Genomic DNA, 15933 nt, shown 5'->3' with positions numbered 1-15933 from the left:
AAGCAGTCAACGTCAGGCCTACGTCGAGAATTCATCGCCAGACCTTCTGATACATCCTAGTAACTGACATACTTGCCAGCCTCTTGGTGAATACAAACGACATATGCATGGCTTCTAGCTCGTATGATACAACTCGACGCTGCACGCGGCGTCTCACGAATCGATTCTGACATCAGTCGCCATTTATAATGATATGATCTGGTTCATGGTGATCATGAACTAGATACCGTCATTATAAATGGCGAGGAATACATCGTCACCCGAGTCTGTTTCACCTATTTCCTACCTTCCGGACGGCAGGCGTACCTGCACAGAACATTCCTTGAAGCAAGCAGCGATGGCTATATGATTCGGCCAACAGCAGCAAATCTTGAACAGCTCACCGGATATGTGCGATGATCTCTGTTATGAATGGGGACAACCTGAAAGTGGAAAACCCTAAGATTCCGACAGTAGAACTGGGTGGGTACATATACGCATGTTGGGTAGCCACCATACCAGATAGTCACCGACTCCCTTCTCTATTACACTCAGTGCCCCATATTCATTTCACCCACGAACTCGAATGCTCAGATTCGTCCTTGTAGTCCACCACCACCGAGCGCTCGACGCGTACGCGTACATCGAGTTCCACGTCGTTGGAATTGTGAGGCGATGTTGGCCTGAACTCTGCATCGCCGGCGCTTTTGGAGCTTTTAGAACCCTTGGAGTGGCTCTTGGACTCGAAATGTGAGCGCAGACCAGACATCACTCTTTTCTGCGCACCGAGTGTGGGACGCGCGACGATCACATTTTCCAAGCGTTGGGCATCTGGTCTTGTATTTTCTTTGTAGGTGTGGGTGAGCGGAAAGAAGGCAACGAAGCGAATGAACATTGTGAGCGTCAGCGGAATAGTAGTCAAGCTCTGAAGTGGCGCGTACCTCGTACGCGGATGAGGATCCGCTGGGTCATGATCCACGTTACAGCATAGCCTACTGATGCCCTAATGATGCGTTCTGAACGGTCTTGTCTCCTTGACGCTAGACAATGCGAAACTTACGCTGCCGTCTAATAATAGGAAAGAGTCAAGCTGAGTTTGCATGGTGTATCTGTGATTTAGCCTACGCACCTGAGTCTGGATATTGGTTGTATGATAAAAGACGAGGTTCAATATGTTCGACGCTGAGGGAGTGTTAGGAGGGTACTTATCACACGTAGAATGTACTTGCCAGACAACACGATGAAATATCCAATGCCGTCATAGATCAGGCTAAGTATGATGAGCGACACGCATCGACTCTGCCAGTAGTTAGGGACTTACACCCGTATCAGCTGTTCTACTCTGACAGCAATGGTCCAGCGACCATAAAGACGGAAAAGAAAAGGCGCACCTGCTACTGATGGGGTTGTAACGTAGAAGGTGCACGGTAGATACCGTCACAATCACGACATCGTACAGTATCACAGCGAGGTAGTAGAACCAGGTTGACAATACTTTGCCAGCATTCGCCGAGGTGCAGCTATGGTCCATGACGTTCTGAACGGCCCACACTGGAGGTCAATAAACCACTTACTTTCCCTAAAAAAGGGACACTGTTTGCATGAGATCATGTTGTAAGGAATATTGACGTACATCAACAACATTAGCTATTGGTTCTAAAGGTCAGTGTGAACCCAACATTAAATTATAAGCCAGCGCTTACGGGTCCCGTGAAATAGATCAGCAAACCACTCCGCCTGAAACGAATGAGAGAGAGAATATTATGGCTGTAGTAAGAGCCCACCGAAGTTGACAGAAGGTATAACAACGATAGTATAATTCCTATCCGCCTATCTCTTCTTACAATATTGAATGTCCTATATGATTTTTTGAGTCTGCAGTTGTAACCCACAAAAAATTCGATAGGACATACCTGACACCCAAGATGACCTGTGATATCATAGTTTGTATGGCTATAACGTGGTCAATAAAATCCTGGTGGGTGAATACCGATAGGATGGACCTTTGAAGATAGGCGCCACAATATAGTATCGTTGACACGTTTGTTGGGTATAGGTGGTAGAAAAGTATCCATAATTACTGACTACCATAGCCATGATACTAACATAGCTGCATTAAATGTGAGCGAAAAAAAATAACGGACCGAGGACAAAACGTACCGCATGAGAATGAATAAGGCACAGACAAGACTGATAGAAATCGAGGTTGTCAACGGTGGTATGCGAATGCCCGCATACACATACCTTATATGAAAGATTGACGATTGGCTTCGGTAAAAGCGCCATTCTGCGGGGAGTGTTAGGATATAACTGAGCGTAACCAGTCAGATTATCTACGGGGCTGAAAGAAAGGACTTACTCGTAAGTTGCAATGGAGATGGATGCTATTCGCAAATACTTCTCCGAGGTTACGCTGTCTGTAACTAAGCGCTGTTCCATTTGATAGATGAAAGACGCGTTGATCAGTTCTGCGTTTCTGCGTCAGTCCTTGATATAGATAGATTGATGCGAGGGATGAGGTAAAGAAAAAAAGGAATGTAGGATATCAACCGAGGAGGATGATGTGACGAAGGCGAAGGCTTCTGCAAAAAGGGATGCTATGATTCGGACGCTCCACTTTCGACAGAAAGGGACTCTTTAAGGAGGAATAGCTCGTCGCTTTTCTACCACGACCGACCCTACTCAATAACGGTTGATTTCGCCATTTTTTTCGAGTGTGCAGACGAAATGAACTGCGATAAACTGTCAAATAAGGTTTGCGGTGCTGTTCCTGTCATGACACGGACGTGCGCGAGCGCCGAGATGTCAGACAACGAAGGCACGTTAATTATTGAGTGGTTTCGCACTTGGCATACTGTCGGAGTTTTCTATGCGAGAGAGCTGCCGAAATGCCGATTGGATGAGACGCGACACTGCTTGACAATGCTGACATGGACCAGCAAGAAACTCACTGGAACCAAGTCTTGAAAGTTCTCGCTGAAGAGACATGGAGGAGGTGCCGAAGAATTATTCTGCCTTCTGTTGGTCATATGACCCGCATGGTCCAGACTTAGCTGCAAAGAGTTGGTCACTGCATCAGCCAATATGATGATGGTAAGTGCTTTGAGAGACGTTATAGCATGCGGGGAATCTGCCACGGTAGTATGAATGTGTTTCAATGATATATCTGCACTGACGTCCACAGTTGAAAGACTACTCCTGCGTGGTGACGTTCAGTCCTCGTCAAGCTTCGCTATGTGCAGTTTAGTTGCATTTTATCTCGGGAGCTTTGCAAGTACTGTCATGAAATAAAATGGCGAAATTGATTAGGACTACGGTGTGAGAAGGAGAGACTAGGAGGTATACCATGGTGTCGCCACACGTGACAACTCAGTGCGTCGACGACGAGTCATTAATGCCAACGGAGCAGTAAGAGAGAGTCTATTACGAACCTCTTGGAACTCCTGGGACTTCAAACAGCAAATAAACTGGCGAAATAAACTGTTGAGTGGAATTATTAATTAGACATGCTCGAGTAGGCGATAGAAAAAAATACCTGTGCAAGCCAAGCCTGTCACTGAGCCAATTAGTGCGAGCCAGCGAGCTTGAGTCAAGGCACGTTAGTTAACGTCTAACCAGGTCTAACCCCAGTAAGTAGTGTCAATCGGTTACGGTCATTTCATGAGTCACACTTTTGGGACGGAAAACATGATTAGGTCCATCCCTGCGAACAGTGTGACACGAAATGACCGTCCACCAATGCTTCACACATAGACCAGACCGTAACTAATAGTAACCGATTGTCACAAGGTCCAGGTCCAGACGTCTCGAATCAGGGGGCCTCGGTTGGTCTGATTTAAATTACTCACTGTCCTGGCCAAGATCTAGACTCAGACTGGTCACGAGTCTAGTAAAAATCAGGTAGAGGGGAATTTGGTCTAAAGTCGAAAGACTTCCGACTCATTTGATGTCGAAGCATAGCGTTCGTACCAAAGGTGCTAACAGGCTCGTCCTCGTCAGGAATTTCTTCAATAGTTATTTTCTGGAGACGAAAGGAGGACTGAGCTCAAAGCAGCCGCGCAGCTCCACAGCCTCTGCATTAACTGGGGTTCGTGCTATGTATGAAGAACTGGATATAAACATCATAGCAAGACTACGAGAGACACCAACGTATCTTCATGATAAACTTCCATAGCACGTGCATCCCAAGTCACGACAGAGTGCTTGGACGGCAACCCAATTCATAGCCCTGTGTTTAAGAGTCAGGTGGTGAACGAAGTGACGATGTAAATGAGGTGAGGTTCAAGTTTGACATTTTGCCGTATACAAATAGCAGCACATGGATCTGCCAAAGAGGCAGATATCCGTAAGACTGGCACGTTGGTGAGCGGGGATCGTGAGAATACTTCAAGACCAACTCATCTTCTACGTCGATATTTCCGCGGACAGCACGCTCAGGCTGCCGGCAAGTACGAATCGAAAGTGCGAATATGCCAGAACTTGGACACTGGAAAACTCATGTTTAGTCCATTCCAAATTCTTGACTGACCGAGCGCGATTCGATTTTCGTAAGGCTCGAAAAAGCTCGCAGTCAGGGCAACTGAGACGGGATGCCTTCAAGTTGAAGCTTCAAGTGTGGCATGTTCAAGCACAGACATTAGATATCAGAGTAGGTGATTATTGTACTGGCGGGCAAATAACATATGCGCCAGTGTTTTGGGCAACGAAAGACAAAACCATCATGGCCACAATTCGCTTCACGGATGACTCGGACGAGGCTGCTAGGACAATCTGTGAGTTTGAGTCATGCAACAACGCCGGTGACTGTAGGAGCTCCTTTCGAAGGGCACATCTACACCATCTCTGTTCCTGCACTCTCATTCGATTGCGCTCTTCTCGCTAGCGCTTCTAAGGATAATCCGAACACCATCAAGCTCTGGGCCTTCGAGTCTCGCCAGCTCCTCGCCCGAACTGGCTTACACAACAAGTCCGGAAGATACGAAGATCTACATACGTAACACTCCACCTGATTTTTTTTGCTAGCATCTGACCTGTGCAGCCTACTGTATGCATTCACTCATAGGTGTGCGCTAATATTTTCTTGTAGACCAGCCAGTGTAACTCATAATCGACGCCCCACTGATTTACTTAACGTACGTGACCCATACTCATCTACTCCACTATGTTAATGCTGATATTACAGTGCGATGCAACGCGCCGTGCGCCGTAACCTAGTGATATCGCCTCCCTTCTCCCACCCACTAAGGGATTCCCCTACGGCACACCCACGGGTACGTGCTTTCCGTTGTTACCTCCGCAAAGTCCTTCTTCTCGCACGGATGTAGTTCCTCCTGTCCGGAATGATCAACGTCATCCTCTCGATGTAGGCCCCTTTTACCTGTCTCCTTTGCAAGCAGTTCCGTGCTACATTACCCTACCTCCCTGCCTTTCCGTACAGGCCATGACTCAAAGGCATCCAGTTCAGTCTCAATCCGCACAACCACCACCCTGGGAGCCCGTTGGTGCAGGTCATGCACCGCCGCCTATTGTTAATATTCCTCTTGCGCAGGGCAAAGAGATGTGCTGGATCATTTTCTCACAGCACTACACGATTCATCCATCCATTTGTGACGCAACGCTGCTCTCAGAAAGAATGAGGACTTCATACCCGACGAAGACTACGTTCCTTCTTGTCCTCCTTCACCGAACCCCAATTCACAGCATCAGGAGATCATGCAACTGGTCGATTGTGCGGTTGCTTCTAAACGGTTTTGGTGAATTTCGTTATAAGTATCGTCATTCCTTTCATGCGTCGTTCACTCTGTTACCCGTGTTCACCTTTCGTTCCCTGTTCCGAAACAGTCTTTTATGTCTAGTCACCTGAAACGATTTCCCTTCAGTAGCATCTGTCAATTGAACACTACGTAGTACGGTGAGAGCATTTATCGAACCATATATACGCATTTCGACTCTTCTGACTACAGGCTTGAATATTTTTTCTTCCGGTCGCTAGGTATGCTATCCTAGCGTAAATCTATCAATCGAAGATTCCCGTCTCTAGTCTCTGGTCCAAGCCTCTCTCCCTAGTGGCCCTTGAGACAGCTTCAGCATTATTCAGACGGCGAGCTGACGGATAAGATGAAACATTTCTGAAAAGTCTTCATTAGGATTGTCGCTAATGCTTGCAAAGGCCCGACTTCTAGTGGCACACTATAGAGCTCAACCCTAACCAGTCCTGCTCACAATTACCTTGCGTGTCCTTAAGACAAGGACGAGAAATAATCCAAGGGCACGATGACTATATGTTCTATGTAAGTGTTGATAGGCCAACGTGTGCGCAGAAACAATTAAAAATCAAATACTACCCGGAAAATGTGCTCGAAACCGGTCTACAAGCAGAAACACTTGAAACGGCTGCTTCCATACCTTTCCATCTCAATCTGAGATTCTGTGCGGCTGCGGATCGTCATGGTTGTGGTGAAATGGGATTGGGGATATACTCTGTCAACAGTGGTAACGCTGGCACTTAAGCTACAAGATCCAATATGAATTCATATGAGATCAATGTCCGAGTCAGCAATTTTTGCCAATTATTTGAGGCTATGCCGGTCGCAATCAGCGGCTGAGTGGTTTGATTATAACTATGGTGTGCGTGTTGCTAAACGCCGACTGCGCAACCTCAGTACCATCGGATCCAATTATATGCTCCAGATACACGCTTTGGCGAGCTGACTCGGAAGAAAGACTAGACCAAGTTCAGATCGCCTGTGACGGTGGTGCGGTATTGCGCAATTGAGGAACGTGTACAAGTTGATATCGGGTAGAATGGGCTAGCTGAGGTCTGTCGGTCGACTATCCTGCATCCTACGTAAAATCAACAGTGTCTAATCGTTACACACGATGAGCGGACGGCCCTAGACGTCCGCTGCTACAACAGCCTGTGTTCGACGAACGGAGATGAAATCCGTGTTGGTGGCGTGGTAAATGGTGGGAAGTCTGTGCACCTGGACTTGGAGTCTGGCAGCACTTCCCGTGCTCGTCGTACTCAACGATGTCCACAATCTTTTCTTCGTCATATTGCTCGGTCTTGTGGGCTTTCATTTTCCTGTCATTTTCCGCGTCTCTCCCTTCGGTATTCGCACAGCCCGCAACACTTCCATTTTATGACTGTTTCTCAGGAAGTGCATCACAGAAACTTTCAGTTGACACAGTGTACTCGCAAATCATCAATGGACAGACGCTGAATATCACGATTTTGGGGAATGCCTCCCAGGAGATCGTTGCCTCTTCTGCTAACAGCACCAGCCTCTGTATGCATGCTTGTTCTTGTGCTTTAACCGCATGTCTTATGTTCTTCCCTCCAAGCTACCCTCTTTACGGATGCCACGACACTTACCATGAATACCTTCAGTAATAACTCTGCTTTATGCGATTCATTACGCCCACCTTCTCCTCTGCCACCTCTCGGCACAAATACCACATATTGCCCCATCCCTGCGGGGCAATTTGCACTCTCTGCATCCATACCATTCAATACCCAAAATTCCTTGACAACTATGGACACAGAACTCCGAGCTGTCGACCCGTCTGGAAATGAGATATTATGTCTTAGCGTCACAACCACACCACTTCATCCTGGACCACTTGGTTCGCCATATGGCAATGCCCACATCATATTCTGGGCAACAGTCGGTCTTGCAGCAACTTATTGGCTCATCATTGGTTTTGCTCGGATCGTATCTGCCTGGAGTCGGGGCTTTAGTAGACCCGGTCCAGGCATCTGGCACCGGTTTGAGAGCACTGGGTTCATTCTTGCTAGTGCTATCAGCGGTGAGCGCTTTTCAACATCACCTGCACTGATGAGATTTTGTGAGTAATTTCACATGTTCTGTTCGTCCTTTGCGGCGCTCATGGTCCATCAGGCTCCCCATCGTTGCGTGATATCATCTTTCACACTCAGTGGTGTGCAGCACTAGCTATGGTTGCTGTCCAGTGGCCGCCTTTCATTTGTGAGTAGCAATCCAAGATTTGATTTACATGCCATGTCATGAATTACAGATCCCCTACTTTCCCAAACTGCTTGGGCATCGCTGACGTACAGTAAGTTTAGATTTTGAATAGTGCTATGCGAATTTCTAATGGTTTGTAGACATCACATTGAACGCACATTCCACGCACTGGAATCCGCTGAATGTCCAACCGTATAACCCACCATCAGACTTCGCCGATCAGTTGGCCGATCCGTCTTCCGTTATCTACGTTGACCAGTCGATTCCGAACACAATTTTCCTACTTCCACCGAACACTACCACAGGGATGCAATCCTTTGCATGGAGTGTTGGAGTGCAACCTCAAGATCTCTTTACAATCTGCTTAACCCTGTTCTTGGCCATTATAGCCGGGACAATCTTGCTCAGTCTGTTCCTGTGGATAGTAGATTGGGTATTTTCACGGCGACCGTCAGGCAATTTACCGACATCTGCTGCACTCACAGTCGCAACAAGCAAGGGTCAAATTCGACGACTTTCGGCGGGAAGTAAGGACATGCTCGACACAAGTGGAGATGAGAGCAGATCATCAACCGGATTTGGCCACAACTATACCTTGCTCAGGAGACGCTTGTTTCGACCGGAAGTCAGCTCTTTTCACTCTAGCGTGCTCATAGGAAACCTTGTGCGCGTTCTTGTCCTTTTTCATTTACCTGTCACCATATTCTCGTGCTACGAATTTTCAGCAGGAAGCTCAGCGTCCTCAACAGCCCTTGGTGCTCTCTCATTCGCTCTCTTCTCCGTGATCGCTCCTTCTCTTCTGCTCCTGCGGCTAGGCCGGACATCAACAACCAAATTATATGACGAAACACGCACTCTTCTTGCGTTAGGTCCACTTTACAATCACTACCGTCAGAACTCGCAGCTTTTCTCAAGCTTGCTTTTCCTGTCCAACCTCGTCCTCGGTGTGACTATAGGATGCGGACAGCACAGTGGAACAGCACAAGCAATTATAATTTTGGTGGCAGAAGTTGTTAGCGCTTTGGTCACGAGCGTTTGGTTACCATGGGGTGCAGGAGCAGGCATGGGCCTCATCAGCTTCTTATTTTGTGTTGCACGTATCGTGGTTGCTGTGTTGCTAGTGATTTTAACGCCAACAGTAAGCCCACCTGTCTCTGTACAGTCCAATGCTAAGAGCTCGTTGTCCAGATTTCAATTGGCGCAGGCGCAGGCGGTTGGGTAGCCTATGGCATACTGATCGTCCTTTGCCTTGTTTATCTTGCGTTGTTCTTGATTCTTGTCATCAAGGTCATTGAAGCTGTCGTGCGCATTCTTGGTCAGATCGGCTTTGATCACTCCAGGCGGCCAGTCGATAGCGGATTGATCGGTGTGCTTTCTCTTCTCGGATGTTGCGGGCCACGGAGAGGTGGTCGCGAACGAAGACACTACAAAGCCACTGAAGTACGACATTCACCTGTCGCTCGAGACTCTTTCACTGCACATGATTCATCTTCCTATGCACCACCCAACGCATCTTTCGCACAGAAAGACAAAGGTTCCAGCTCCTCTCATCATTCTGGTGGACCCCCACCGTCAGTATTGCGACCCGAGCATGCTCTGCAGCCTTACAGAGAAGACAGCGATGACGATGCAGAAAGTGGTTATATCATGGGCGCGTGGCAGCCATTCCCAGGACCAGGTCCCCGCAGCTCATACGACCGCACATCGACTAGCTCACCTCCCCAACACTCCAATTCAGGTTTTTCCCGCATCGGTGGTGGTCGCGCCCACTATGACTCACCGTACGCGATTGCCAACGAGACTGGGGGGAGCTCAACTTTCACGTTCCCTAGCATGGAACGCAAGGGTAGTGGACCTGTTGGGACACCGACGAAGACGATCCATGACGATGAAGAACTACCCACCCCAACTACTTCCATAGCGAATGTTGCGCGTCTTCCTGCACTTACGAACTCTGGACTACCTGCTGGAGCAATGCTGCCACACGTGCGCACGAAGAGTCAAACAGCAGTTATTATTGGAGATATAGCTGCATTAAGTGCAACGCCTGTAAATGCTCCCCAACAGGAGGAGCATCCTTCGATGGCGACCAAGACGAATAGCGGGGAATCGAGCAGTGATCCTGACCAACCAAAGAAGAGACATTGGTACAACATTCGAAGGAATCGCAGGCATAGTGAGGGGGATCGACTGGACAGTGTGGTGAGTGAAGTGGAGCCTGAAGGTAGTTCACCTCCCAAGGATTCTGGAAAGTCGTTTGTCGTAATTCGGGCACGGAAACCTCAGTCATCACAACCCGATACTCATCCACAAATTCACAAGGTTAGATACTCAATGGACGAAACTGGAGGAGGACCTTCTTCGCAAGTGAAATCTCGGAAGCCATGAATTGATATTATAATGTGCATAGACACCCTTTTATACTTTTCTCTTACATTGTTCTGCTTGACATCTATGACGTACCGCCCCGGGATTCTTATAGTACGATATCTCTTGCACGTGTAATTCTTACTGCACTCGTGGGTCTCAACATTTGCTCCACACTACTTTGTGTTACAGTAGTATGTACGATTACAGTACCTTGGACTTGATGCATGCATGCCATGACATGGATAAATTAAGTTGTTGTGATTAGACCGAATTAAGATGTCCACGGAAGTACCAAGTTAGTGAAAGGACGTTAGTGTCGTTGTTCAGTTATCCACCGAACTGCTGTTGTTGGTGTCACCTCCCAACCAGAAGATTCGCCAGTCCTGCCACTCCTTCCGCCACCACCCATACACACCTTCCTCGGCCTTCATGCGCGATAAGAGTTCTTCTGTTCCAGTGCTCTCAAACGAGCTAGCAGACATAGCAGAATTCATTCTCTCCAACTGAGGCGCGCCGATGTAACGACGCCAATGTCCTCCAACCGTGAGGAAACCAGCTTCGCCAAGTGGATTCTGCGCAAAGGGAGGCTCCTTCCCTTTACCCTTATAAATCCCGGAAAGATATGATAGAGGCACTTCGTGTGCCTCAACGCCTTCATCGCCCATCCCAATCAGTTGTAAGGATGGTTCAGGAAGCTCTTGTGAACTACCCGGCACTGGCAAATGCATTCGTGCAGTCACGCTCGAAGGCGGGAAATCCCAGGTTACGATGTACAAAGGAGGCGTGGCGTGAATAGATGCGGGAAGAGGGGCAGCAACGATATGTGTGATTTTGCCGCGCGTGAGGACAAAAACGTTGCTGTAGGAGGCGCCAAGGTAAGGAATATGTATAGTTGGAATGTCAACCTTTGAGGGTAAAACCCAAGCGCCTTTGTGTTCTTTTCCAGCCGCAAAATCCATCGAACCGCGAGACTGACGACTTCGGAGAGATCCTCCAGCGTTCAGTGTCACGCTGGATCCACTTCCAGATACAAGGGAAAGATTGCTAACGTTCCCTCCATTCTCGAACATGTCCACTTCCGTGACTGCTGAATCAGCTACTCGTATGATTCCAGCCCTTTTGTCGAATACCGCAAAAATTGCTGTTTGGGCTTCATATGCGATGTTTACAGGTGCAACTACGGGTGTACGCGAGTTGTACGGGGCGTCTGTGGAAGCTACACGGCTATGACCGTGCCCAACAGTCGCTCGAGGAGATCCAACATCATACGGTGATCGAAAAGTGTCTTGTACGCATTGCTGGACGAAGGTAAGAGAGCGTGGCTGGGATGGCGTGTAAAATTCCTGCAAAGAGTCTTGTACTCAAATTAAACATCAGAAGATCGATGCACACCTTCACGAAATGGAAAGCCCTCTCTCCTCTCGGAGTCTCGTATAGATATATGTTGGTTTTAGTCGCCACGGCAAGCAGTGCATGGCGAGTGGAGCTCGTGCTACCTTCGTGCCAGAGGGCATAGGAAACCACACTCGTATTCGACATTCTAGACCCAGTCGACGAGAGTGACGTAAAATCAGTAGCCCAGCGCAATGGTAAATCGTCGACAACATCCCAAGATGAATCTTTACGTGCTGGTGTCGACGGCGGCTTTGTATTTGATGTTGGAAGGAAACTGGTCCGTCGCTTACGAGCGGGGGGCTCAGTGATGAGACTTCGTAAGCCCTTCGTAATACTACTTGCTGGTCTGTGCTTCTTCACTGGTATCTCTTGGGAATGCCAGTCTGACAACCTGTGCAAATCAACAGGCTGTGCGTCCTGGCCCAGCGAAATGAATACTTAGGATGACGTGAGGGAAGACTAAATAACTGTCTCACTTGATGCGCGATGGCCCACCTTGCCAGGTTGGTCAGACTGGCGAGTTTATACATTCTGAGAGAGCGCGGGGATTCTTGATGCGCGCCAGAAGATGGAGAGTCTTCGAGTTCAGGACCTACCAAAGCAAGTACGACCCCCTGCGGGGCACTTTCGCCGGCGTCTTCGTACTCCAAAAGCGACAACTGGTAAACACTACAATATACCGGGCATTAATAGCTAGCAAGGGGCATACGAATGATGAGTTACTTACGCCTCTCCTGTCCACATTACTCTGGCCTGTGCATCAGCGGGTCCTTGCTGAATGAGACCGGTTACCCCATCAGGACTTGTCTCATCAGCCCATTTTGCAGGGAACATGTTGAGCACCGACAGCCCAACATCGGTGCCCACGAGTAGGAGACGATCATGCTGGAGAGGAAGGATACATCTGATAGGCGCAGTTGAGTGTGGTAAAAAACGAGATCCGAAATGATAGATTGAGAGATGAGTCGGGGACAGATGTTCCTCTGGTATGTGCAGAGAAGGCTCCAGTGATGGCTCCAGCGTTGGTTCAGGAGTTGTGAATTCATCGGAAAGTGCCTGTGGAGAAGGAGGAGGAAGATCTGCATTTATTCTTAAGCGCGGTGGCCCAGGTGTTGAACTGGGAGACTCCGGGATAGAGTCGTCTTGGTATTCCTCCTGTACGATGCCAGATGAGTAAACCACAGCATCATGAAGCAGAATGCACACATACAGCAGCCTGCGAAGACTCATCCTCACTCCACCCTCTAGCTCGCCTGCGCTCAAACTCCTCGGTAGTAACGTCTGCATAACGTTCCGCGGCTCTGCATCCCGATCAAAAACAAGCATACCAATCAGGGCTAGCGCACTCGCCTCTTTTCTATCCAGCCTCTCCAGCGACCAAAGCTACGATCAGTAAATACGTGAGATTGTGTTGATCAAGGCATCCTCCTGTTTGCGCACCGTGAATTTGGACCGCTTTGAGCGGCAACATCGTTATAAGTTGGAAGGTCACCAGTACCCCGATCATCCCGTTCAGCTCCCTGGGTGTACGTCTCAAAACTCTCAACAGTGCCTCCTGGCGACGTGGACATTTCTGTTATGAAATGTACAGTGTTAACGCCTAGCAGATACAAGGTGCTGTGTTTGTTTGGTACAGCTCAAATATGGCCAACCCAATGCAGGACAGGAGACCGCAGGCCAAAACCAATAAGACATGCTACTACCATACAGATATACATACGAGTACTTTATCATGGAACCGATTGTCAGTGTATTGGACAAGGAAAGCCATTTCAAGAAAACGCCAGTCCCGTGAATGTCGCCACAGCGCCAACTAGTGCTCCGCCAGCGGCAACACCAAGATTCCCCTTTGCTTTCCGCCCTTTCTCCTCTTCCTCCGTGAGACGTTGTTCAAGGAATTCTGCTGCATCTCCCTCCTTAGCCAATATGACCCATCGATGCTCTCGTAAGCTTCCATTCGGCAAAACTCGGACGCTGAAACCTAGTTTCTCTGCGTCATGTTGTACGGCTTTGAGATCGATTAATGGGATGGAGAATAACATGGCAGGCGCAATCCCTGATGATTGCGTAAGATTATTGAGGAATAATGATCTTTCGTCTGCACTCATCGTTCGCGCCAGAGGATTCGGCTTCCTTTCGGAATCTGGATCAAGGAAGACAGTTTTGTTCATATCGACAGAGTCACTTGTGGGATGGCTAGAAAGTGGTTCTGTGGACACTAGGCTCGGAGTCGGGGTCCGCAGCGTGCACGGCATGCGACGTGACAGGCCGGTACCGGAACTACGATGACTGGTTGTGTATGTCTCGTTTCCCGCACTGGAACTGACTTCTGGAGTGTCTTCCGGAGGTGATTCGGGACGAGTTAAAGTCCGTTTCCATTGCATTATTGCTCTCTGACCATCGCCATCGCCATCACCATCACCATCATCGGTATCATCATCGGACACGTTACTCATCATTCCTGGCTGGAGAAGTCTCTCTACGATTTCCGAAGATGTGGTGGAGAGTGAAGCGAGACTTCCCGCTGGAAGAAGAGCGAAACGGACAGAGAGTCGTCGTTTGAGGTTCTTGGATTGGATGGGTGTTTCAGTGGAAAGGGAAGAACGCTCATCATTGGAATTCACGATGCGCAAGGATGACAGTTCGTCTACAATATCTTCTGTGGCACCACTAGTCTGATCTGACATCGTGGGCTCAATATAAGGACAACCGGAGCGGGGATGTCCCTGCCTGGGTCGGTGGCATGTCTTGCAGTGGGGAGTGCGGCGCGGAGACGTGCCCGGAGTTGAAAGATCTGTTGTCGTTCCAATACTAGAACGAGGTTTGGCTTTAGATGACGTCGATAATGAAATTGGGTTGGCAGAGCGTGTGATAGGCATCGTTCCGAGTCCGCCAGCCAGATAAAATCGTGTAACGCGCTAGAGACTCAATAAATGTGAACAACTTGAGAGCTTCTGCTGCGAATCAAAAGCAAGGTTTTTAACCCTCTTTGATAACTTTCTCCTCTGCAAAAGCACCTTCGGAGTTGAATAATACAATAAATGAAAGTGGCTGTAAAGACAATAGACGTTGTTTAGAAGCGTTTTGAGTAGATCTTTGAATGTCCTTACTGGTGTCCAAGACGACTGTAAATCAGACGTGATCTGCTCACAAAAGGCGTGACGACTGATTTGTTCTCCTGAACATGAACAGTCAAACTTGAAGTCTCTGAGGCTCAGGTAATCATCATGATGAGCTGCCAGTGTATGTCGAAGTCACGTGTGTCGTCATCATTGAAAAATACATTTATCGCGACCCTGATCTGGCTTGTGCCACACCTCTGGAGACCGTGACCTGGCAGTTAGTTTAGCGTCCAGGCATCACAGCGCACCGGTACTTTGGACTTGGAACTGTCGCACGAAACACCCGAAATTATGGAGCGTCTTTCTTCTCATGATCATTCAAAAAAAATTGGTTTGACTTCAAGTTTGCTCTTGGTTTGTTTTTGTCATGCTCACCGTTGGATATTCTATCAGATTAAATATGGGCACCGTTGCAATGAGCATTGCCCCCTTGTTCCGGTTCGGAGACTTCAGGCTTGTGATACCCTTCGACCGGAGCAAGAGGGCAATACCTGGTGCAGGCTGGCGGATTCGCATAGCAGTTTCCCTCGTACACGAGCCTGAGGATGTCTTGGAGTGTGCCCGCCTTAATGGGCTCTCTCTTCGAGTGAGGATGTTGATATCCAGCTTCGCTTTACAACCATATGCTCTCGTATCCTTGAGGACGACGGTGCTGGTAGTCCCGTTGAGATTACATATGATTCTTTCTTCTGAGAGTGGACAGGAACTCCTATCTGGATCAACAGGTATTCTGACTTTCAAAGCTCCAGGATGCGTCCACTGCCGCGAAATGTACCTTGTCACGATCAAATATTTTGGATGCCACTAGACATCAGGTTTACTCAATATGTGAATAGTTATGTGCATGACAACATGATTTCTACAATTTTGTCCATGCTCCTCGCAACTAGTTCAAAGGGTGGTGCATCCGCCAACTCCAACGGCACAACGCCCTGACTTCTCCGTTCGCGCCTGCGAGCTTCTTCATCCAGCAAAGTAAGCCACGAATTTTGTGTTAGTCATGTCTGGCATGTAACTAATTTGACTATGATAGGAGCAGCTATCTTTCTAACATTATCTGCACTATGAAATAGATCCCT

General features: G+C 48.3%; 5 protein-coding genes across 5 annotated transcripts; 2 read left to right on the top strand and 3 right to left on the bottom strand.

Moving 5' to 3' along the window:
• Positions 1–438: 438 nt before the first annotated feature.
• On the bottom strand, positions 439–2562 carry BJ212DRAFT_239875 (uncharacterized protein). The gene is made up of 16 exons (XM_041342727.1): positions 2339–2562; positions 2224–2289; positions 2140–2169; positions 1983–2089; positions 1893–1932; positions 1764–1836; positions 1683–1716; positions 1613–1626; positions 1554–1558; positions 1371–1499; positions 1301–1321; positions 1209–1249; positions 1109–1161; positions 1040–1047; positions 921–982; positions 439–825 (listed from the first exon to the last, which is right to left on the bottom strand). Exons 1-16 carry the CDS (start codon positions 2416–2418, stop codon positions 545–547), a joined length of 1044 nt encoding a protein of 347 aa, XP_041192670.1. The 5' UTR covers positions 2419–2562; the 3' UTR covers positions 439–544.
• Positions 2563–5419: 2857 nt separating this feature from the next.
• Positions 5420–5736, top strand: BJ212DRAFT_1481495 (uncharacterized protein; the record flags this gene model as incomplete). Its single annotated transcript, XM_041340260.1, has 2 exons — positions 5420–5538; positions 5607–5736. 2 exons carry the CDS (start codon positions 5420–5422, stop codon positions 5734–5736), a joined length of 249 nt encoding a protein of 82 aa, XP_041192669.1.
• Positions 5737–6936: 1200 nt separating this feature from the next.
• On the top strand, positions 6937–10569 carry BJ212DRAFT_1358355 (uncharacterized protein). Its single transcript, XM_041335811.1, has 6 exons — positions 6937–7268; positions 7324–7827; positions 7881–7967; positions 8017–8058; positions 8108–9105; positions 9156–10569. Exons 1-6 carry the CDS (start codon positions 7010–7012, stop codon positions 10353–10355), a joined length of 3090 nt encoding a protein of 1029 aa, XP_041192668.1. The 5' UTR covers positions 6937–7009; the 3' UTR covers positions 10356–10569.
• A 10-nt stretch (positions 10570–10579) lies between these two features.
• On the bottom strand, positions 10580–13363 carry BJ212DRAFT_1358354 (uncharacterized protein). The gene is made up of 7 exons (XM_041335810.1): positions 13173–13363; positions 13083–13115; positions 12943–13033; positions 12460–12887; positions 12209–12401; positions 11730–12149; positions 10580–11680 (listed from the first exon to the last, which is right to left on the bottom strand). Exons 1-7 carry the CDS (start codon positions 13301–13303, stop codon positions 10661–10663), a joined length of 2316 nt encoding a protein of 771 aa, XP_041192667.1. The 5' UTR covers positions 13304–13363; the 3' UTR covers positions 10580–10660.
• A 20-nt stretch (positions 13364–13383) lies between these two features.
• BJ212DRAFT_239812 (uncharacterized protein) lies at positions 13384–14945 on the bottom strand. Its single transcript, XM_041342726.1, has 2 exons — positions 14843–14945; positions 13384–14783 (listed from the first exon to the last, which is right to left on the bottom strand). The coding sequence occupies exon 2, from the start codon at positions 14609–14611 to the stop codon at positions 13505–13507; it is 1107 nt and encodes a 368-aa protein (XP_041192666.1). The 5' UTR covers positions 14612–14783; positions 14843–14945; the 3' UTR covers positions 13384–13504.
• Positions 14946–15933: the final 988 nt, after the last annotated feature.

This window comes from Suillus subaureus, assembly GCF_016647635.1.
Source record: "Suillus subaureus strain MN1 chromosome Unknown BJ212scaffold_18, whole genome shotgun sequence".
NCBI lineage: Eukaryota > Fungi > Basidiomycota > Agaricomycetes > Boletales > Suillaceae > Suillus > Suillus subaureus.
This window is presented reverse-complemented; position numbering and strand designations above follow the sequence as displayed.